The following is a 27,361-nucleotide window of genomic DNA, read 5'->3' on the forward strand; positions in this document are numbered from 1 at the left end:
AACACTATGTCTACAGAGACATTAACTATGTATATCACAGACACATCTACCAGATACCATGTCCTCAGGAACACTATGTCTACAGTGACATTAACTATGTATATCACAGACACATCTACCAGATACCATGTCCTCAGGAACACAATGTCTACAGAGACATTAACTATGTATATCACAGACACATCTACCAGATACCATGTCCTCAGGAACACTATGTCTACAGAGACATTAACTATGTATATCACAGACACATCTACCAGATACCATGTCCTCAGGAACACTATGTCTACAGAGACATTAACTATGTATATCACAGACACATCTACCAGATACCTCGTCCTCAGGAACACTATGTCTACAGAGACATTAACTATGTATATCACAGACACATCTACCAGATACCACGTCCTCAGGAACACTATGTCTACAGTGACATTAACTATGTATATCACAGACACATCTACCAGATACCATGTCCTCAGGAACACTATGTCTACAGTGACATTAACTATGTATATCACAGACACATCTACCAGATACCATGTCCTCAGGAACACTATGTCTACAGAGACATTAACTATGTATATCACAGACACATCTACCAGATACCACGTCCTCAGGAACACTATGTCTACAGAGACATTAACTATGTATATCACAGACACATCTACCAGATACCACAGTCCTCAGGAACACACTATGTCTACAGAGACATTAACTATGTATATCACAGACACATCTACCAGATACCACGTCCTCAGGAACACTATGTCTACAGAGACATTAACTATGTATATCACAGACACATCTACCAGATACCATGTCCTCAGGAACACTATGTCTACAGAGACATTAACTATGTATATCACAGACACATCTACCAGATACCATGTCCTCAGGAACACTATGTCTACAGAGACATTAACTATGTATATCACAGACACATCTACCAGATACCATGTCCTCAGGAACACTATGTCTACAGAGACATTAACTATGTATATCACAGACACATCTACCAGATACCATGTCCTCAGGAACACTATGTCTACAGAGACATTAACTATGTATATCACAGACACATCTACCAGATACCTGTCCTCAGGAACACTATGTCTACAGAGACATTAACTATGTATATCACAGACACATCTACCAGATACCATGTCCTCAGGAACACTATGTCTACAGAGACATTAACTATGTATATCACAGACACATCTACCAGATACCATGTCCTCAGGAACACTATGTCTACAGAGACATTAACTATGTATATCACAGACACATCTACCAGATACCATGTCCTCAGGAACACTATGTCTACAGTGACATTAACTATGTATATCACAGACACATCTACCAGATACCACGTCCTCAGGAACACTATGTCTACAGAGACATTAACTATGTATATCACAGACACATCTACCAGATACCATGTCCTCAGGAACACTATGTCTACAGAGACATTAACTATGTATATCACAGACACATCTACCAGATACCACATCCTCAGGAACACTATGTCTACAGAGACATTAACTATGTATATCACAGACACATCTACCAGATACCATGTCCTCAGGAACACTATGTCTACAGAGACATTAACTATGTATATCACGAGAGACACATCTGGATACATGTGTCTGTGGAATACTATGTCTACAGAGACATTAACTATAGACACATGTCCTGTAGACATAGTGTTCTCTGGAACATGTGTCTGTGATATACATAGTTAATGTCTCTGTAGACATAGTGTTCCTGAGGACGTGGTATCTGGTAGATGTGTCTGTGATATACATAGTTCTGGTAGATGTGTCTGTGATATACATAGTTAATGTCTCTGTAGACATAGTGTTCCTGAGGACGTGGTATCTGGTAGATGTGTCTGTGATATACATAGTTAATGTCTCTGTAGACATAGTGTTCCTGAGGACATGGTATCTGGTAGATGTGTCTGTGATATACATAGTTAATGTCTCTGTAGACATAGTGTTCCTGAGGACACGTGGTATCTGGTAGATGTGTCTGTGATATACATAGTTAATGTCTCTGTAGACATAGTGTTCCCGAGGACGAGGTATCTGGTAGATGTGTCTGTGATATACATAGTTAATGTCTCCGTAGACATAGTGTTCCTGAGGACATGGTATCTGGTAGATGTGTCTGTGATATACATAGTTAATGTCTCTGTAGACATAGTGTTCCTGAGGACATGGTATCTGGTAGATGTGTCTGTGATATACATAGTTAATGTCTCTGTAGACATAGTGTTCCTGAGGACGAGGTATCTGGTAGATGTGTCTGTGATATACATAGTTAATGTCTCTGTAGACATAGTGTTCCTGAGGACTGAGGTATCTGGTAGATGTGTCTGTGATATACATAGTTAATGTCTCTGTAGACATTGTGTTCCTGAGGACGTGGTATCTGGTAGATGTGTCTGTGATATACATAGTTAATGTCTCTGTAGACATAGTGTTCCTGAGGACATGGTATCTGGTAGATGTGTCTGTGATATACATAGTTAATGTCTCTGTAGACATAGTGTTCCTGAGGACGTGGTATCTGGTAGATGTGTCTGTGATATACATAGTTAATGTCTCTGTAGACATAGTGTTCCCGAGGACGTGGTATCTGGTAGATGTGTCTGTGATATACATAGTTAATGTCTCTGTAGACATAGTGTTCCTGAGGACATGGTATCTGGTAGATGTGTCTGTGATATACATAGTTAATGTCTCTGTAGACATAGTGTTCCTGAGGACATGGTATCTGGTAGATGTGTCTGTGATATACATAGTTAATGTCTCTGTAGACATAGTGTTCCTGAGGACGTGGTATCTGGTAGATGTGTCTGTGATATACATAGTTAATGTCTCTGTAGACATAGTGTTCCTGAGGACATGGTATCTGGTAGATGTGTCTGTGATATACATAGTTAATGTCTCTGTAGACATAGTGTTCCTGAGGATGTGGTATCTGGTAGATGTGTCTGTGATATACATAGTTAATGTCACTGTAGACATAGTGTTCCTGAGGACGTGGTATCTGGTAGATGTGTCTGTGATATACATAGTTAATGTCTCTGTAGACATAGTGTTCCTGAGGACAAGGTATCTGGTAGATGTGTGTCTGTGATATACATAGTTAATGTCTCTGTAGACATAGTGTTCCTGAGGACGAGGTATCTGGTAGATGTGTCTGTGATATACATAGTTAATGTCTCTGTAGACATAGTGTTCCTGAGGACGTGGTATCTGGTAGATGTGTCTGTGATATACATAGTTAATGTCTCTGTAGACATAGTGTTCCTGAGGACGTGGTATCTGGTAGATGTGTCTGTGATATACATAGTTAATGTCTCTGTAGACATAGTGTTCCTGAGGACAAGGTATCTGGTAGATGTGTCTGTGATATACATAGTTAATGTCTCTGTAGACATAGTGTTCCTGAGGACGTGGTATCTGGTAGATGTGTCTGTGATATACATAGTTAATGTCTCTGTAGACATAGTGTTCCTGAGGACATGGTATCTGGTAGATGTGTCTGTGATATACATAGTTAATGTCTCTGTAGACATTGTGTTCCTGAGGACATGGTATCTGGTAGATGTGTCTGTGATATACATAGTTAATGTCTCTGTAGACATAGTGTTCCTGAGGATGTGGTATCTGGTAGATGTGTCTGTGATATACATAGTTAATGTCTCTGTAGACATAGTGTTCTGAGGACATGGTATCTAGTAGATGTGTCTGTGATATACATAGTTAATGTCTCTGTAGACATAGTGTTCCTGAGGGTTCCTGAGGTGTGGTATCTGGTAGATGTGTCTGTGATATACATAGTTAATGTCTCTGTAGACATAGTGTTCCTGAGGTGTGGTATCTGGTAGATGTGTCTGTGATATACATAGTTAATGTCTCTGTAGACATAGTGTTCCTGAGGACATGGTATCTGGTAGATGTGTCTGTGATATACATAGTTAATGTCTCTGTAGACATAGTGTTCCTGAGGACGTGGTATCTGGTAGATGTGTCTGTGATATACATAGTTAATGTCTCTGTAGACATAGTGTTCCTGAGGATGTGGTATCTGGTAGATGTGTCTGTGATATACATAGTTAATGTCTCTGTAGACATAGTGTTCCTGAGGACGATGGTATCTGGTAGATGTGTCTGTGATATACATAGTTAATGTCTCTGTAGACATAGTGTTCCTGAGGACGTGGTATCTGGTAGATGTGTCTGTGATATACATAGTTAATGTCTCTGTAGACATAGTGTTCCTGAGGACGAGGTATCTGGTAGATGTGTCTGTGATATACATAGTTAATGTCTCTGTAGACATAGTGTTCCTGAGGATGTGGTATCTGGTAGATGTGTCTGTGATATACATAGTTAATGTCTCTTGTAGACATAGTGTTCCTGAGGACATGGTATCTAGTAGATGTGTCTGTGATATACATAGTTAATGTCTCTGTAGACATAGTGTTCCTGAGGACATGGGTATCTGGTAGATGTGTCTGTGATATACATAGTTAATGTCTCTGTAGACATGTGTTCCTGAGGATGTGGTACTGTAGATGTGTCTGTGATATACTTAGTTAATGTCTCTGTAGACATAGTGTTCCTGAGGACATGGTATCTATGGTAGATGTGTCTGTGATATACATAGTTAATGTCATGTAGACATAGTGTTCCTGAGGATGTGGTATCTGGTAGATGTGTCTGTGATATACATAGTTAATGTCTCTGTAGACATAGTGTTCCTGAGGATGTGGTATCTGGTAGATTGTGTCTGTGATATACATAGTTAATGTCTCTGTAGACATAGTGTTCCTGAGGACGTGGTATCTGGTAGATGTGTCTGTGATATACATAGTTAATGTCTCTGTAGACATAGTGTTCCTGAGGACGTGGTATCTGGTAGATGTGTCTGTGATATACATAGTTAATGTCTCTGTAGACATAGTGTTCCTGAGGACGTGGTATCTGGTAGATGTGTCTGTGATATACATAGTTAATGTCTCTGTAGACATAGTGTTCCTGAGGACGTGGTATCTGGTAGATGTGTCTGTGATATACATAGTTAATGTCTCTGTAGACATAGTGTTCCTGAGGATGTGGTATCTGGTAGATGTGTCTGTGATATACATAGTTAATGTCTCTGTAGACATAGTGTTCCTGAGGACATGGTATCTAGTAGATGTGTCTGTGATATACATAGTTATGTCTCTGTACTAACAAAACACACACCACCATACATATTACAATGATATACATCTCTAATAACAAAACACACACCAAACCCATACATTTACAATGATATATATCCTAATAACAAAACACACACCACCATACATTTACAATGATATATATCCTAAACAAAACTAAACAAAACACACATCCACCATACATTTACAATGATATATATCCTAATAACAAAACACACATCACCCACCATACATTTACAATGATATAGCTACTCTCTAATAACAAAACACACACCACCATACATTTACAATGATATATATCCTAATAACAAAACACACACCACCATACATTTACAATGATATATATCCTAGTAACAAAACACACACCACCATACATTTACAATGATATATATCCTAATAACAAAACACACACCACCATACATTTACAATGATATATCTCTAATAACAAAACACACACCACCATACATTTACAGTGATATATATCTCTAATAACAAAACACACACCACCATACATTTACAATGATATATATCCTAATAACAAAACACACACACCACCATACATTTACAATGATATATATCCTAATAACAAAACACACACACCACCATACATTTACAATGATATATATCCTAATAACAAAACACACACCACCATACATTTACAATGATATATATCCTAATAACAAAAACACACACCACCATACATTTACAATGATATATATCCTAATAACAAAACACACACACCACCATACATTTACAATGATATATATCCTAATAACAAAACACACACCACCATAAATTTAACACACACCACCATACATTTACAATGATATATATCCTAATAACAAAACACACACCACCATACATTTACAATGATATATATCCTAATAACAAAACACACACCACCATACATTTACAATGATATATATCTCTAGTTACAAAACACACACCACCATACATTTACAATGATACATATCCTAATAACAAAACACACATCACCATACATTTACAATGATATATATCCTAATAACAAAACACACATCACCATACATTTACAATGATATATACTCTAGTTACAAAACACACACCACCATACATTTACAATGATACATATCCTAATAACAAAACACACACCACCATACATTTACAATGATATATATCCTAATAACAAAACACACATCACCATACATTTACAATGATATATACTCTAGTTACAAAACACACACCACCATACATTTACAATGATATATATCCTAATAACAAAACACACACCACCATACATTTACAATGATATATATCCTAATAACAAAACACACACCACCATACATTTACAATGATATATATCCTAATAACAAAACACACACCACCATACATTTACAATGATATATATCCTAATAACAAAACACACACCACCATACATTTACAATGATATATATCCTAATAACAAAACACACACCACCATACATTTACAATGATATATACTCTAATAACAAAACACACACCACCATACATTTACAATGATATATATCCTAATAACAAAACACACACCACCATACATTTACAATGATATATATCCTAATAACAAAACACACACCACCATACATTTACAATGATATATATCCTAATAACAAAACACACACCACCATACATTTACAATGATATATATCCTAATAACAAAACACACACCACCATACATTTACAATGATATATATCCTAATAACAAAACACACACCACCATACATTTACAATGATATATATCCTAATAACAAAACACACACCACCATACATTTACAATGATATATATCCTAATAACAAAACACACACCACCATACATTTACAATGATATATATCCTAATAACAAAACACACACCACCATACATTTACAATGATATATATCCTAATAACAAAACACACACCACCATACATTTACAATGATGATATATATCCTAATAACAAAACACACACCACCATACATTTACAATGATATATATCCTAATAACAAAACACACACCACCATACATTTACAATGATATATATCCTAATAACAAAACACACACCACCATACATTTACAATGATATATACTCTAGTTACAAAACACACACCACCATACATTTACAATGATATATATCCTAATAACAAAACACACATCACCATACATTTACAATGATATATACTCTAGTTACAAAACACACACCACCATACATTTACAATGATATATATCCTAATAACAAAACACACACCACCATACATTTACAATGATATATATCCTAATAAAAAAACACACACCACATACATTTACAATGATATATATCCTAATAACAAAACACACACCACCATACATTTACAATGATATATATCCTAATAACAAAACACACACCACCATACATTTACAATGATATATATCCTAATAACAAAACACACACCACCATACATTTACAATGATATATATATCCTAATAACAAAACACACACCACCATACATTTACAATGATATATATCCTAATAACAAAACACACACCACCATACATTTACAATGATATATTCTCTAGTTACAAAACACACACACTACACCATACATTTACATGATAATATATCCTAATAACAAAACACACACCACCATACATTTACAATGATATATATCCTAATAACAAAACACACACCACCATACATTTACAATGATATATATCCTAATAACAAAACACACACCACCATACATTTACAATGATATATATCCTAATAACAAAACACACACCACCATACATTTACAATGATATATATCCTAATAACAAAACACACACCACCATACATTTACAATGATATATACTCTAGTTACAAAACACACACCACCATACATTTACAATGATATATATCCTAATAACAAAACACACACCACCATACATTTACAATGATATATATCCTAATAACAAAACACACACCACCATACATTTACAATGATATATATCCTAATAACAAAACACACACCACCATACATTTACAATGATATATATCCTAATAACAAAACACACACCACCATACATTTACAATGATATATATCCTAATAACAAAACACACACACACACCACCATACAAACACCACACATTTACAATGATATATATCCTAATAACAAAACACACACCACCATACATTTACAATGATATATATCCTAATAACAAAACACACACCACCATACATTTACAATGATATATATCCTAATAACAAAACACACACCACCATACATTTACAATGATATATATCCTAATAACAAAACACACACCACCATACATTTACAATGATATATATCCTAATAACAAAACACACACCACCATACATTTACAATGATATATATCCTAATAACAAAACACACACCACCATACATTTACAATGATATATACTCTAGTTACAAAACACACACCACCATACATTTACAGTGATATATATCCTAATAACAAAACACACACCACCATACATTTACAATGATATATATCCTAATAACAAAACACACACCACCATACATTTACAATGATATATATCCTAATAACAAAACACACACACCACCATACATTTACAATGATATATATCCTAATAACAAAACACACACCACCATACATTTACATGATATATATACCTAATAACAAAAACACACACCACCATACATTTACAATGATATATATCCTAATAACAAAACACACACCACCATACATTTACAATGATATATATCCTAATAACAAAACACACACCACCATACATTTACAGTGATATATACCTAATAACAAAACACACACCACCATACATTTACAGTGATATATATCCTAATAACAAAACACACACCACCATACATTTACAATGATATATATCCTAATAACAAAACACACACACCACCATACATTTACATGATATATACTCTAGTTACAAAAACACACACCACCATACATTTACAGTGATATATATCCTAATAACAAAACACACACCACCATACATTTACAATGATATATATCCTAATAACAAAACACACACCACCATACATTTACAATGATATATACTCTAGTTACAAAACACACACCACCATACATTTACAATGATATATATCCTAATAACAAAACACACACCACCATACATTTACAATGATATATATCCTAATAACAAAACACACACCACCATACATTTACAATGATATATATCCTAATAACAAAACACACACCACCATACATTTACAATGATATATATCCTAATAACAAAACACACACCACCATACATTTACAATGATATATATCCTAATAACAAAACACACACCACCATACATTTACAATGATATATATCCTAATAACAAAACACACACCACCATACATTTACAATGATATATATCCTAATAACAAAACACACACCACCATACATTTACAATGATATATATCCTAATAACAAAACACACATCACCATACATTTACAATGATATATATCCTAATAACAAAACACACACCACCATACATTTACAATGATATATATCCTAATAACAAAACACACACCACCATACATTTACAATGATATATATCCTAATAACAAAACACACACCACCATACATTTACAATGATATATATATCCTAATAACAAAACACACACCACCATACATTTACAATGATATATATCCTAATAACAAAACACACACCACCATACATTTACAATGATATATACTCTAGTTACAAAACACACACCACCATACATTTACAATGATATATATCCTAATAACAAAACACACATCACCATACATTTACAATGATATATATCCTAATAACAAAACACACACCACCATACATTTACAATGATATATATCCTAATAACAAAACACACACCACCATACATTTACAATGATATATATCCTAATAACAAAACACACATCACCATACATTTACCATACATTTACAATGATATATATCCTAATAACAAAACACACACCACCATACATTTACAATGATATATACCTAATAAACAAAACACACACCACCATACATTTACAGTGATATATATCCTAATAACAAAAACACACACCACCATACATTTACAATGATATATATCCTAATAACAAAAACACACACCACCATACATTTACAATGATATATATATCCTAATAACAAAACACACACCACCATACATTTACAATGATATATATCCTAATAACAAAACACACACCACCATACATTTACAATGATATATATCCTAATAACAAAACACACACCACCATACATTTACAATGATATATATCCTAATAACAAAACACACACACCACCATACATTTACAATGATATATATCCTAATACAAAAACAACATAAACACAACACACCACCATACATTTACAATGATATATATCCTAATAACAAAACACACACCACCATACATTTACAATGATATATATCCTAATAACAAAACACACACCACCACCATACATTTACAATGATATATATCCTAATAACAAAACACACACCACCATACATTTACAATGATATATATCCTAATAACAAAAACACACACCACCATACATTTACAATGATATATATCCTAATAACAAAACACACACACCACCATACATTTACAATGATATATATCCTAATAACAAAACACACACCACCATACATTTACAATGATATATATCCTAATAACAAAACACACACCACCATACATTTACAATGATATATATCCTAATAACAAAACACACACCACCATACATTTACAATGATATATATCCTAATAACAAAACACACACCACCATACATTTACAATGATATATATCCTAATAACAAAACACACACCACCATACATTTACAATGATACATATCCTAATAACAAAACACACACCACCATACATTTACAATGATATATATCCTAATAACAAAACACACACCACCATACATTTACAATGATATTATCAATATATCCTAATAACAAAACACACACCACCATACATTTACAATGATATATATCCTAATAACAAAACACACACCACCATACATTTACAATGATACATATCCTAATAACAAAACACACACCACCATACATTTACAATGATATATATCCTAATAACAAAAACACACACCACCATACATTTACAATGATATATATCCTAATAACAAAACACACACCACCATACATTTACAATGATATATATCCTAATAACAAAACACACACCACCATACATTTACAATGATATATATCCTAATAACAAAACACACACCACCATACATTTACAATGATATATATCCTAATAACAAAACACACACCACCATACATTTACAATGATATATATCCTAATAACAAAACACACACCACCATACATTTACAATGATATATATCCTAATAACAAAAAACATAACACCACCATACATTTACAATGATACATATCCTAATAACAAAACACACACCACCATACATTTACAATGATACATATCCTAATAACAAAACACACACCACCATACATTTAAACAAAACACACACCACCATACATTTACAATGATACATATCCTAATAACAAAACACACACCACCATACATTTACAATGATATATACTCTAGTTACAAAACACACACCACCATACATTTACAATGATACATATCCTAATAACAAAACACACATCACCATACATTTACAATGATACAAAGGGCCCTAGGGGAACCTACATGTGAAATTTGAGAAGATCCCTTCAGTACTTTCTTAGAACTAGGGGTAACAAACTTTAACTATCAAAATCCAAGACGGCTGCCTGGCAGCCATCTTGTTGACCGATCTGTCCCAAAATGCAATATGCACAACTAGGGCGCTAGGGGAACCTACATATGAAATTTGAGAAAGATCCCTTCAGTACTTTCTGAGAAATAGCGGTAACAAGAAATGTTTGAATAGCCCACCATCTGATGATGGTGGGCTAAAAAGTATTTACGAATTAGAATAAACTTTAAAGTTGAACCTTCGTATAAGAATTTTTATTTTTTGTTTTTCATTTTGATAGTTAGCGAATTATGTTACCAAACCTTATGCTTAAAATTCCAATTTGCTTTGCCAACGTTAAATAACAAAACCAAACTAGAAGTCAGTCAGTGTCAGTGATTTTATAAACTTCACTTTTTAATCTATGAAGATTATTTAGTTCCATCAAACCTGTGAATTCAGAAGAAGATTTTTGAAATTCTAGCCATTTTGATCCATTTTGGCCCCGCCCCTCTGGTCCCTGGGGGTCAGCCAGGACCAATATGGATATGGTGTTAAAATGCTACTTTAGGCTAATGATTCTAACCCAGTTTGACTAATTTCCTATGAAAACAAAGCAAATAATGTTCATAAATTGGTATTTCCTAAATAAACTATAGTAAATTTGACCCCCTCCCCAGGAGAAAATCTGATATCCCAGGGCCATAAAGTTAACAATTTTTGTAAAGGGCCATAATACCTTCCAATCTATAAAGAGTATCTGGTCCCATCAAATCTGTGAATTCAGAAGAAGATTTTTGAAGTTTTAGCTTATATTTGACACTTTTTGGCCCCACCCCTAAGACCCCTGGGGTCCGTCAGGACCAATATGGATATGACGATAAAATGCTATCTCAGGCTTAAAATTCTAACCCAGTTTGACTAATTTCCTATGAAAAACAAGAGGCCCAAAGGGCCTTAACGGTCATCTGACTACCTTGGCAATAGTAAAATTAATTATATATGGTGTCACTTTGTCAGGACCATGTCAGGATCATTTTCAATTTCTATCAACAAATTTTATTTCAAACAAGAGGCCCAAGGGCCTTAACATATAGGAAATTAATTAGATATAGTGTCATGGTAGCCATCTTCGATTTGGGATCAACCAAAGATGTAACAATATTTCGTAGGGACCATGTCAGGATCATTTCATGCAAGTTTCAGCCAAATCGCACCGGTAGAACTTGAGAAGAAGCTCAAAATGTGTTTTCAAGATGGCGGCTGTGGCGGCCATCTTGGATTTCGGATCGACCCGCAAAATAACAACACTTTGTCGGGACCATGTCAGGATCATTTCGTGCAAGAATCTGCCAAATCGCATTGGTAGAACTTGAGAAGAAGTTCAAAATGTGTTTTCAAGATGGCGGCTGTGGTGGCCATCTTGGATTTCTGATCGACTCGAAAAATAACAACACTTTGTCGGGACCATGTCAGGATTATTTCATGCAAGTTTCAGCCAAATCGCACCGGTAGAACTTGAGAAGAAGTTCAAAATGTGTTTTCAAGATGGCGGCTGTGGCGGCCATCTTGGATTTCGGATCGACCCGAAAAATAACAACACTTTGTCAGGACCATGTCAGGATCATTTCGTGTAAGTTTCAGCTAAATCGCACTGGTAGAACTTGAGAAGAAGTTCAAAATGTGAAAAGTTAACGCACGGTGCATGGCGCACGACTACGGACGAAACATGACGACTATAGGTCATCCTGACCCTTTGGGTCAGATGACCTAATAAGCAAAAAACGTTCATAAATGTGTTTTTCCTATATAAACTATAGTAAACTTGACCTCCTCCCCTGGGAGAAAAATGAAACCCCAGGGTCATATAATTCACAATTTTTGTAAACGACCTTAAGACCTTTATATATATGAAGAGTATTTGATTCTACCAGTTCCAAAATTTCAGAAGAAGATTTTTGAAGTTTTAGCCTATTTGACCCCTTTTGGCCCCGCCCCTAAGGCCCCTGGGGTCAGTCATGGAAAATGTGTTAATAGGATTCCATGGCCATCTTTGTCTCAGGTGACCTAATAAAAGCCATTTTAACACAGTATAGGTTCTTGAATCATCCTTATACCTTTCACGATACGAGATCATTTCACAGTGTACCACTTACCGATATGTCCGACACACTTTCCACAGCCAGAAAACCTGTTCCTTGTGGGGTCAACGGACCTATACAAAAAGAAATACTTTATTGAAATGTATCTTGTATGGGTTTGGTTGGTCACCAGTGAATCCCCATAGAATGCAATACACACAATTACCCATCAAATACCCAACCCAGAATACCATACACATACCAAATACCCACCCCAAAATACCATACACATAGGTAACCACCCCAAAATACCATACACATAGGTAACCACCCCAAAATAACATACACATAGGTAACCACCCCAGAATACCATACACATAGGTAACCACCCCAAAATACCATACACATAGGTAACCACCCCAGAATACCATACACATACCCCAAAATACCATACACATAGGTAACCACCCCAAAATACCATACACATAGGTAACCACCCCAGAATACCATACACATAGGTAACCACCCCAAAATACCATACACATAGGTAACCACCCCAGAATACCATACACATAGGTAACCACCCCAAAATACCATACACATAGGTAACCACCCCAAAATACCATACACATAGGTAACCACCCCAGAATACCATACACATAGGTAACCACCCCAAAATACCATACACATAGGTAACCACCCCAAAATACCATACACATAGGTAACCACCCCAGAATACCATACACATAGGTAACCACCCCAGAATACCATACACATAGGTAACCACCCAAAACCATAACATAGGTAACCACCCAAATACCATACCCATAGGTAATTACCCCGAATACCATACACATAGGTAATTACCCCAGACCATACCTAGGTATAACCATACATACACATAGGTAACCACCCAAAATACCATACACATAGGTAACCACCCCAGAATACCATACACATACCAAGTACCCACCCCAAAATACCATACACATAGGTAACCACCCCAAAATACCATACACATAGGTAACCACCCCAAAATACCATACACATAGGTAACCACCCCAAAATACCATACACATAGGTAACCACCCCAAAATACCATACACATAGGTAACCACCCCAAAATACCATACACAGTAACACCATACCATAATAAGATCACCCCAAAATACCATACACATAGGTAACCACCCCATAATACCATACACTTAAGTATACATCCCCAGAATACCATACAAATAAGTTACCAACCCAAAATACCATACATATAGGTAACCACCCCAAAATACCATACACATAGGTAACCACCCCAAAATACCATACACATAGGTAACCACCCCAAAATACCATACACATAGGTAACCACCCCAAAATACCATACACATAGGTAACCACCCCAGAATACCATACACATAGGTAACCACCCCAGAATACCATACACATATATTTACACTTGCTAGGCTTGGTCACTATACGCTAATACTAGCCGATTTTGTTTACCATAACTGCATGGTAACATTGAACTTTGAACTTGCGTAAGGAAATGTTCTGTGCAACGTAAAAGGACTACTTTTTTTAAAAAAGAAACACATGGCTTTGTTTACATTTTGACGCAACATTACGTGTATATTGTTGTTTTTCATAGAATTTTGGAAAAATGTAAACAATATATACATGTTTTATATTTATATATGATTCAAACAATTTTTAAATTAACAATTGTATAAAGAAACGGAAAAATATCCCGACCGGGGCGACGTGCTTTCATTTTTGTTAAAAATGATGGGTGTCAAATGTAAACAATACCTCTGTGCCTATGTTCGTCCTACGATCGAGCCTTTGGGGTGGACGGGTGTGAGACCCTCTGATAGAGGTCAGTTATAAACATATCCTCTTGTCTTTGTTCTTTGAGTATTTAATCATGTGTATTATGAAACATGCACCGCTAATAATCCACGTGTTGACAGTTCCGCGTCATCACAAATACATTGTATCCATCGAACACAAGTGAATTTGTTTCATCTATCGATGGCGATATGGATCTAAGCGTAGATTATATAATCACATGGCTCCCAAGGATGTAATATCGTCAAATCAGACGACATCTCAAACACATTGAGCTACTTGAAAATCGGTGTTTTGACAACTTGGGCAAACTAAAATGTGTAAGCGTGCGTCAGCTTCGCCTCGCTGCACAATAACGGTCACCGAGTTCACACATGTGTCTGTGTACAAATTCTTTATGTTATTACGCTATATATTAACTTTCAGCAAAATTGAATATATATTTAAAGTTCTGATCTGATTAAATAAAATTATCTCTGAAATTTACTTTGTTTGTCATGTTTATTTTACACTAAAATATTGAACTTTTTTGTCGTCGCGGATGAATAATTCTACCTTACGTGAAGCGTCATCATTCGCTGTTCAATTGAGTAAGCTCCTCCCACTTTTGACCGACTTTTATTGAATAATTACGTCACTTTCAAATGACGATTTTATTGCATAAAATATAAATAAAAAGTCGTGTGAGTGTAAATATAGGGATTGGATTTCGTTTTTATGTTAACCATGCTTGTATGGAGCAATTCCTCTAAGAATATATTCAATATGGGGCGCTAACGCGCCCCATAGAATATATTCTTAGAGGAATTGCTCCATACAAGCATGGTTAACATAAAAACGAAATCCAATCCCTATAAGTATACATCCCCAGAATACCATACACATAGGTAACCACCCCAGAATACCATACACATAGGTAACCACCCCAGAATACCATACACATAAGTACCCACCCCAGAATACCATACATATAAGTACCCACCCCAGAATACCATACATATAAGTACCCACCCCAGAATACCATACATATAAGTACCCACCCCAGAATACCATACATATAAGTACCCACCCCAGAATACCATACATATAAGTACCCACCCCAGAACACAGAGTGACAGTGCAGATGTTCTGGTGTGTATTTCAACAGGCGGTTCCTGTAGTTGTGGTCCTGTATGGCATACAAGGGTAATGTCTGGAATCTACGCCATCCAAGGGAGACAATCAGTGGGTTCTTTGTCTTCAGTATCTTTTTATGCCACCTGTGTTTCTTCACACGAGTCTGTATACATAAACCAGATATAACGTAGGTTAACTTATATTGGAAATGAAAAATAAAATCGCCAATAAAATGTTGTAGAATCCTAAGAGTCTAAATTGGAAAATAAAACGTCTGTATCTTTAGGTAAAATGGACCCGAATCGCTCCCCTGCTACCTGTTGATCCTGCAATGATGCATGGTATAGGTCCATGATAGTAAAGTTGAGATTTGATTAAGGTTGGCAGCCCTTCATTTCAACATCTCATACACCTAATATCAGGTCTCTGGGCCTAATTATTTACAAAAAGTCATTTTAAGATTGTAGACTATATGACCCTGAAGACCTTCAATGAAGGTCAAAGTAACTTATTGAACAAACATGGTAGCCCTTCATCTCAGCATGCTGTAGGCTCAATATCATGTCTCTAGGCTTCTTGGCTTTTGACAAGAAGTTATTTTAAGAGAAAATTTGACAGACAACTAGACTATACACATTACAGAGCTACATATATGAAAACTTACAAAACATTAAGTATTAATACTTAAAAGACATAACTTCTTACCTGGAGATAGCCAACATTACTCTCAACATTGAGAAGTCCACCTAAAATAACAGGGTAACTGGCATCAAAGTTTGTGACAAATTCACAAGGCATGTTGTTCACTTCAACACGAACATACATCCCTGGTCGGAACCCCTCGTATCCCACACGTACATCGTCATCCATATTTTCAAACTCAGCCCGATTCAGCTGTAAAGAAAAAAGGAACATTTTCTTTGTCTCAGGTGACCTAAAAATGTGTGTTAAAATATAAAAGGCCCAAAGGACCTCAACACTTATCTGAATATCAATACAACAAACAGTTGTACACAGTAATACACAGTAATACAAAACAAATTAGATAAGAGGCCTAAGGGAGTACACAGTAATACACAGTAATACAAAACAAATTAGATAAGAGGCCTAAGGGAGTACACAGTAATACACAGTAATACAAAACAAATTAGATAAGAGGCCTAAGGGAGTACACAGTAATACACAGTAATACAAAACAAATTAGATAAGAGGCCTAAGGGAGTACACAGTAATACACAGTAATACAAAACAAATTAGATAAGAGGCCTAAGGGAGTACACAGTAATACACAGTAATACAAAACAAATTAGATAAGAGGCCTAAGGGAGTACACAGTAATACACAGTAATACAAAACAAATTAGATAAGAGGCCTAAGGGAGTACACAGTAATACACAGTAATACAAAACAAATTAGATAAGAGGCCTAAGGGAGTACACAGTAATACACAGTAATACAAAACAAATTAGATAAGAGGCCTAAGGGAGTACACAGTAATACACAGTAATACAAAACAAATTAGATAAGAGGCCTAAGGGAGTACACAGTAATACACAGTAATACAAAACAAATTAGATAAGAGGCCTAAGGGAGTACACAGTAATACACAGTAATACAAAACAAATTAGATAAGAGGCCTAAGGGAGTACACAGTAATACACAGTAATACAAAACAAATTAGATAAGAGGCCTAAGGCCCTGAATGGTCATCTGACAACCTTGGCATAATTTGAATTGGAAAAGATTTCAATATGTTTTCAAGATGGTGACTTAGGTGCCGAGATCTAACTTCCATACTCGAGATCTAACTTCCATACCCAAGATCAAACTTCCATATCCGAGATCAAACTTCCATACTCAAGACCTAATTTTCATGTCTGAGATCTAACTTCCCCACCCGAGATCTCCATACCTGAGCCTGTAACTCATTCTCCTGTTTCCAGGAATCGTAGAACTCAGAGTCATCTTTCATGTCGTACTGCTTGTCAAACACTTCCTTCAGTTTTTTCTTTTTAGCTATCCGCTTCTCATGAGCTGACATCTCTGCTTTAGTTTTTTTCCTCTCTTCATCACCTTCATTTTCTGTATAAATTGAAAAGTAAGAATACATTTCATCATAAGTTGAAAAATTTATTGGTTAACAAGTTTAATGCCTGGGGTAGCACTCAATATGTATCCACTATCAATATCTCTACAATATTGGGCAGTCATTTAGTTGAATCGTTTAAAGGGACAAAATTTAGTCTATAGAATACATTAAAATTTGTATATATATCGGAAACAAACCAGTTCTAATGGAAATTAGATAAGTTGGTTTTACTGTGATATGCCAGAAAAGCTCACTGTAGTGAAATGTTTGTGAAATGTTCAAACTCGCTTGCCGTCTGCCATTACACATTGTGGTCGGACGTCTTGTATGCCGAACCCTGGCCCTTGCCAGTGTAGTAAAGAAGATTTTGTCTAGAATTACTCAAATCGCTCTTACAGTAGTGTGTTTATGTTATTAGGTGCATGTTCTTGTCTAAATATAAATTCACCAACTCCTCAGTGGTTATGCATTGCATTTATTTAACTTAAGTGACTTTGGCTCGGGTATCAGTACAGCATACGTGTTATACCTGCTTAATCGTATTGATCAACCATTTGGAATTTCAACGGTATCAATTAAAATACTTAACAATGTCATAGAATTTGTCAATATTTTTTGTTATAAGTTTCACAAGGAATGTAGAACCATACATTAATATCATATTTTGCTTCGTAAATATGTTACAGAATTAGCCTCATTGAAGTGTCCCTTTAATGATTCAATTTCTTGATATAATGATATAAACAGAAACAAGACAATTAGCATGATCACCATATTCACAACAAACAGAAACAAGACAATAAGTACGATCACCATATTCACTACAAACAGAAACAATACAATTAGTATGATCACCATATTCACTACAAACAGAAACAACACAATTAGTATGATCACCATATTCACTACAAACAAACAATAAACAATACAATTAGTATGATCACCATATTCACTACAAACAGAAACAACACAATTAGTATGATCACCATATTCACTACAAACAGAAACAACACAATTAGTATGATCACCATATTCACAACAAACAGAAACAACACAATTAGTATGATCACCATATTCACTACAAACAGAAACAACACAATTAGTATGATCACCATATTCACTACAAACAGAAACAACACAATTAGTATGATCACCATATTCACTACAAACAGAAACAACACAATTAGTATGATCACCATATTCACTACAAACAGAAACAACACAATTAGTATGATCACCATATTACACTACAAACAGAAACAACACAATTAGTATGATCACCATATTCACTACAAACAGAAACAACACAATTAGTATGATCACCATATTCACTACAAACAGAAACAACACAATTAGTATGATCACCATATTCACTACAAACAGAAACAACACAATTAGCATGATCACCATATTCACTACAAACAGAAACAACACAATTAGATGATCACCATATTCACTACAAACAGAAAAACAACACAATTATTAGTATGATAACATCACCATATTCACTACAAACAGAAACAAACAATTAGTATGATCACCATATTCACTACAAACAGAAACAAGACAATTAGCATGATCACCATATTCACTACAAACAGAAACAACACAATTAGTATGATCACCATATTCACTACAAACAGAAACAACACAATTAGTATGATCACCATATTCACAACAAACAGAAACAGACAATTAGTATGATCACCATATTCACTACAAACAGAAAAAACAATGAACAAAACAACACACAATTAGCATGATCACCATATTCACTACAAACAGAAACAACACAATTAGCATGATCACCATATTCACAACAAACAGAAACAAGACAATTAGTATGATCACCATATTCACAACAAACAGAAACAACACAATTAGTATGATCACCATATTCACTACAAACAGAAACAAGACAATTAGTATGATCACCATATTCACTACAAAACAGAAACAATACAATTAGTATGATCACCATATTCACTACAAACAGAAACAACACAATTAGTATGATCACCATATTCACTACAAACAGAAACAACACAATTAGTATGATCACCATATTCACAACAAACAGAAACAACACAATTAGTATGATCACCATATTCACTACAAACAGAAACAAGACAATTAGTATGATCACCATATTCACAACAAACAGAAACAACACAATTAGTATGATCACCATATTCACAACAAACAGAAACAAGACAATTAGTATGATCACCATATTCACTACAAACAGAAACAAGACAATTAGTATGATCACCATATTCATATAATCACATAACACAAACAGAAACAACACAATTAGTATGATCACCATATTCACTACAAACAGAAACAAGACAATTAGTATGATCACCATATTCACAACAAACAGAAACAAAGACAATTAGTATGATCACCATATTCACTACAAACAGAAACAAAGACAATTAGTATGATCACCATATTCACTACAAACAGAAACAACACAATTAGTATGATCACCATATTCACTACAAACAGAAACAACACAATTAGTATGATCACCATATTCACTACAAACAAAACAACACAATTAGATGATCACCATATTCACACAAACAGAAACAAGACAATTAGTATGATCACCATATTCACTACAAACAGAAACAAGACAATTAGTATGATCACCATATTCACTACAAACAGAAACAAGACAATTAGTATGATCACCATATTCACAACAAACAGAAACAAGACAATTAGTATGATCACCATATTCACTACAAACAGAAACAAGACAATTAGTATGTGATCACCATATTCACTACAAACAGAAACAACACAATTAGTATGATCACCATATTCACTACAAACAGAAACAACACAATTAGTATGATCACCATATTCACTACAAACAGAAACAACACAATTAGCATGATCACCATATTCACAACAAACAGAAACAAACAATTAGTATGATCACCATATTCACTACAAACAGAAACAACACAATTAGTATGATCACCATATTCACTACAAACAGAAACAACACAATTAGTATGATCACCATATTCACTACAAACAGAAACAAGACAATTAGTATGATCACCATATTCACTACAAACAGAAACAACACAATTAGTATGATCACCATATTCACAACAAACAGAAACAACACAATTAGTATGATCACCATATTCACTACAAACAGAAACAACACAATTAGTATGATCACCATATTCACTACAAACAGAAACAACACAATTAGTATGATCACCATATTCACTACAAACAGAAACAACACAATTAGTATGATCACCATATTCACTACAAACAGAAACAACACAATTAGTATGATCACCATATTCACTACAAACAGAAACAACACAATTAGTATGATCACCATATTCACTACAAACAGAAACAACACAATTAGTATGATCACCATATTCACTACAAACAGAAACAACACAATTAGTATGATCACCATATTCACTACAAACAGAAACAAGACAATTAGTATGATCACCATATTCACTACAAACAGAAACAAGACAATTAGTATGATCACCATATTCACTACAAACAGAAACAACACAATTAGTATGATCACCATATTCACTACAAACAGAAACAAGACAATTAGTATGATCACCATATTCACTACAAACAGAAACAAGACAATTAGTATGATCACCATATTCACAACAAACAGAAACAAGACAATTAGTATGATCACCATATTCACTACAAACAGAAACAACACAATTAGTATGATCACCATATTCACTACAAACAGAAACAAGACAATTAGTATGATCACCATATTCACTACAAACAGAAACAAGACAATTAGTATGATCACCATATTCACTACAAACAGAAACAACACAATTAGTATGATCACCATATTCACTACAAACAGAAACAAGACAATTAGTATGATCACCATATTCACTACAAACAGAAACAACACAATTAGTATGATCACCATATTCACAACAAACAGAAACAACACAATTAGTATGATCACCATATTCACTACAAACAGAAACAACACAATTAGTATGATCACCATATTCACTACAAACAGAAACAACACAATTAGTATGATCACCATATTCACTACAAACAGAAACAACACAATTAGTATGATCACCATATTCACTACAAACAGAAACAACACAATTAGTATGATCACCATATTCACTACAAACAGAAACAACACAATTAGTATGATCACCATATTCACTACAAACAGAAACAAAACAAACAGAAACACAATTAGTATGATCACCATATTCACAACAAACAGAAACAACACAATTAGTATGATCACCATATTCACTACAAACAGAAACAACACAATTAGCATGATCACCATATTCACTACAAACAGAAACAATCACAATTAGTATGATCACCATATTCACTACAAACAGAAACAAGACAATTAGTATGATCACCATATTCACTACAAACAGAAACAACACAATTAGCATGATCACCATATTCACTACAAACAGAAACAACACAATTAGCATGATCACCATATTCACTACAAACAGAAACAACACAATTAGCATGATCACCATATTCACTACAAACAGAAACAACACAATTAGTATGATCACCATATTCACTACAAACAGAAACAAGACAATTAGTATGATCACCATATTCACTACAAACAGAAACAACACAATTAGTATGATCACCATATTCACTACAAACAGAAACAACACAATTAGTATGATCACCATATTCACTACAAACAGAAACAAGACAATTAGTATGATCACCATATTCACTACAAACAGAAACAACACAATTAGTATGATCACCATATTCACTACAAACAGAAACAACACAATTAGTATGATCACCATATTTACTACAAACAGAAACAAGACAATTAGTATGATCACCATATTCACTACAAACAGAAACAACACAATTAGTATGATCACCATATTCACTACAAACAGAAACAACACAATTAGTATGATCACCATATTCACTACAAACAGAAACAACACAATTAGTATGATCACCATATTCACTACAAACAGAAACAACACAATTAGTATGATCACCATATTCACTACAAACAGAAACAACACAATTAGTATGATCACCATATTCACTACAAACAGAAACAAAACAAACAGAAACACAATTAGTATGATCACCATATTCACTACAAACAGAAACAAGACAATTAGTATGATCACCATATTCACTACAAACAGAAACAAGACAATTAGCATGATCACCATATTCACTACAAACAGAAACAATACAATTAGTATGATCACCATATTCACTACAAACAGAAACAACACAATTAGTATGATCACCATATTCACAACAAACAGAAACAAGACAATTAGTATGATCACCATATTCACTACAAACAGAAACAAGACAATTAGTATGATCACCATATTCACTACAAACAGAAACAAGACAATTAGTATGATCACCATATTCACTACAAACAGAAACAAGACAATTAGTATGATCACCATATTCACTACAAACAGAAACAAGACAATTAGTATGATCACCATATTCACAACAAACAGAAACAAGACAATTAGTATGATCACCATATTCACTACAAACAGAAACAATACAATTAGTATGATCACCATATTCACTACAAACAGAAACAACACAATTAGTCATGATCACCATATTCACTACAAACAGAAACAATACAATTAGCATGATCACCATATTCACTACAAACAGAAACAAGACAATTAGTATGATCACCATATTCACAACAAACAGAAACAGACAATTAGTGTGATCACCATATTCACAACAAACAGAAACAAGACAATTAGTATATCACCATATTCACTACAAACAGAATCAATACAATTAGTATGATAACCATATTCACTACAAACAGAAACAACACAATTAGTATGATCACCATATTCACTACAAACAGAAACAACACAATTAGTATGATCACCATATTCACAACAAACAGAAACAAGACAATTAGTATGATCACCATATTCACTACAAACAGAATCAATACAATTAGTATGATAACCATATTCACTACAAACAGAAACAACACAATTAGTATGATCACCATATTCACTACAAACAGAAAACAATTAGTATGATCACCATATTCACAACAAACAGAAACAATACAATTAGTATGATCACCATATTCACTACAAACAGAAACAATACAATTAGTATGATCACCATATTCACAACAAATAGAAACAATACAATTATAATCATACATAGATCTCACCTTCAGCATCTGAATCTTGGTCGTCAACTTGTCCTCCAAGGTTATCCTGTCCATGTACTTCACCAGTCTCCAGATCTTCAAAGTCTCCATATACAACTCATCTACAATGCCATGGTAACCAAAATATCAGTCACCACGGTTACAAAAATATCAGTCACCACAGTAACAAAAATATCAGTCACCACAGTAACAAAAAATATCAGTCAACACAGTAACAAAAATATCAGTCACCACGGTTACAAAAATATCAGTCACCACAGTAACAAAAATATCAGTCAACACAGTAACAAAAATATCAGTCACCACGGTTACAATAATATCAGTCACCACAGTAACAAAAATATCAGTCAACACAGTAACAAAAATATCAGTCACCATGGTTACAAAAATATCAGTCACCATGGTAACAAAAATATCAGTCACCAGTAACAAAAATATCAGTCACCACGGTAACAAAAATATCAGTCACCACGGTAACAAAAATATCAGTCACCACTGTAACAAAAATATTAGCTGCAATATTGTAGCTCAAAATACTTTTAGACAGAAAATGGTATCGTCTGTAGAGCTGTAATTGGTGCCTATTACTGCTAATGGAGAAAAGTCATGATTATCCAAACCATTATAAAACGTTTGTTTGCACTTTATCTTACTTGTTTGCTATCGCTTTCCTACTAGGCAATACAACTGAACCACATAAAATATCAAATTCTCATCGAGGCATTGTTTTTTTACATAATACATATGAAGGTCTTTCTGAAAGGAATTTATACGGCAAGTCTATAAATTGTGTATTTGACGTCTTGTGAGCGGTATGGTAGATATTAAGAATGGTAGTTATGTTTGTTTTGGACAAAAATATTATGTAAATGCAGGTATACGCATAAAACAATTTGAAAACTACAGAAAAGTATTGAAAACTGTGCCAGAGTGATTTTTGGAGGTATAGTAGGCCGGGTACGTATATTCGTTCTACAAAAATATCAGTCACTGGTATCAAAGATTTTAATTGCATATTGAATGAATATTCATTTGGTACAGTTTAGATTGAAGTAGTGCATTCTAATAAACCACAAAACAAAATATGAATGTCACCTTGTCAATAAACTCCAATATCTCTCCAAAATGTCATGAAATACTCATTTAGAGACGATGTATCAAATTTGAACTTGTGACTTTGACCTCTGGTGCATGAATTCATTATTAAGGTCCTATCAACTTTGAGTGATAAGTCGTAATCAAATACTCATTTGTAAAACAAAACCTTTGACCTTTACAATTGACCCAGTAACCTTGATTCTAACCAGAATTAATGAACCATCACATTGAAAAATTTGTCCAGGGATCAGACCACAGCCGGGCTAAGCATTCAATATTGGTAAAAGGTAATGCGAGCAATTATCAAGTTTCATCAACAAATCTTCAAAAGTTTATCATGAAGTCGTTCAATTGGCATTCATAGCCCAAATGAATACCAACTGGACAGAGGCAAATTCCATGAAGCGCGCGAGTGCTTCATGTTGAATTTGCCTTTGTTTATATATAGTTGGCATTCATGTGGGCAATGAATGTCAAATGAAAAGACGTTTGTTAAATACATTTACATTTGGTTAAAAATTTATGATAAAATCCCCAGGGATTTTGCATCTAGCGGTTTGTTGAATTTATGGAATGATAAAATAGCTAGACACATAATTACATTCCAAACTTCGGCATAAATACTGGAGCAAATAAATCATTCTAAATCAAAGTATTTCTGTTGACGCTGTAGTGATTTCAGTTCCTCTTGTTTAGTTTCATTTTTACAGCGTGTTGTCTTTTTGAAATTCAATCCGTAATATTAACCATTGCTTGTGATTGATTTGATACTTTGTCTTTATTTTGTTTTGTTTGTGGTAAATACAATGATTATAAAGTTTATGGGACAGAGACAACATGTACACAACTACCACAGTTGTTCATGGTAAAAAAACGTGTCTTATTACAACCATAAATAATTCAAAGTCTCGATGTTTCGTAGTTTTTCTGTCAGTC

The 27,361-nt window shown here is 34.2% G+C and overlaps 1 protein-coding gene across 1 annotated transcript in view; it reads right to left on the minus strand.

Annotated features, from left to right (window-relative positions):
* Positions 1–27,361, minus strand: part of LOC138324176 (ribosome biogenesis protein BMS1 homolog) — a 74,670-nt gene that overhangs the window by 9,403 nt on the left and 37,906 nt on the right. The window contains 6 exon segments of the mRNA XM_069269256.1: positions 13,688–13,704; positions 14,084–14,149; positions 16,959–17,139; positions 17,682–17,870; positions 18,889–19,058; positions 25,328–25,428. Of these exon segments, the coding sequence (XP_069125357.1) occupies positions 13,688–13,704; positions 14,084–14,149; positions 16,959–17,139; positions 17,682–17,870; positions 18,889–19,058; positions 25,328–25,428 (724 nt within the window).

This window comes from Argopecten irradians, chromosome 5 (genome assembly GCF_041381155.1).
Source record: "Argopecten irradians isolate NY chromosome 5, Ai_NY, whole genome shotgun sequence".
In the NCBI taxonomy this organism is placed as follows: domain Eukaryota; kingdom Metazoa; phylum Mollusca; class Bivalvia; order Pectinida; family Pectinidae; genus Argopecten; species Argopecten irradians.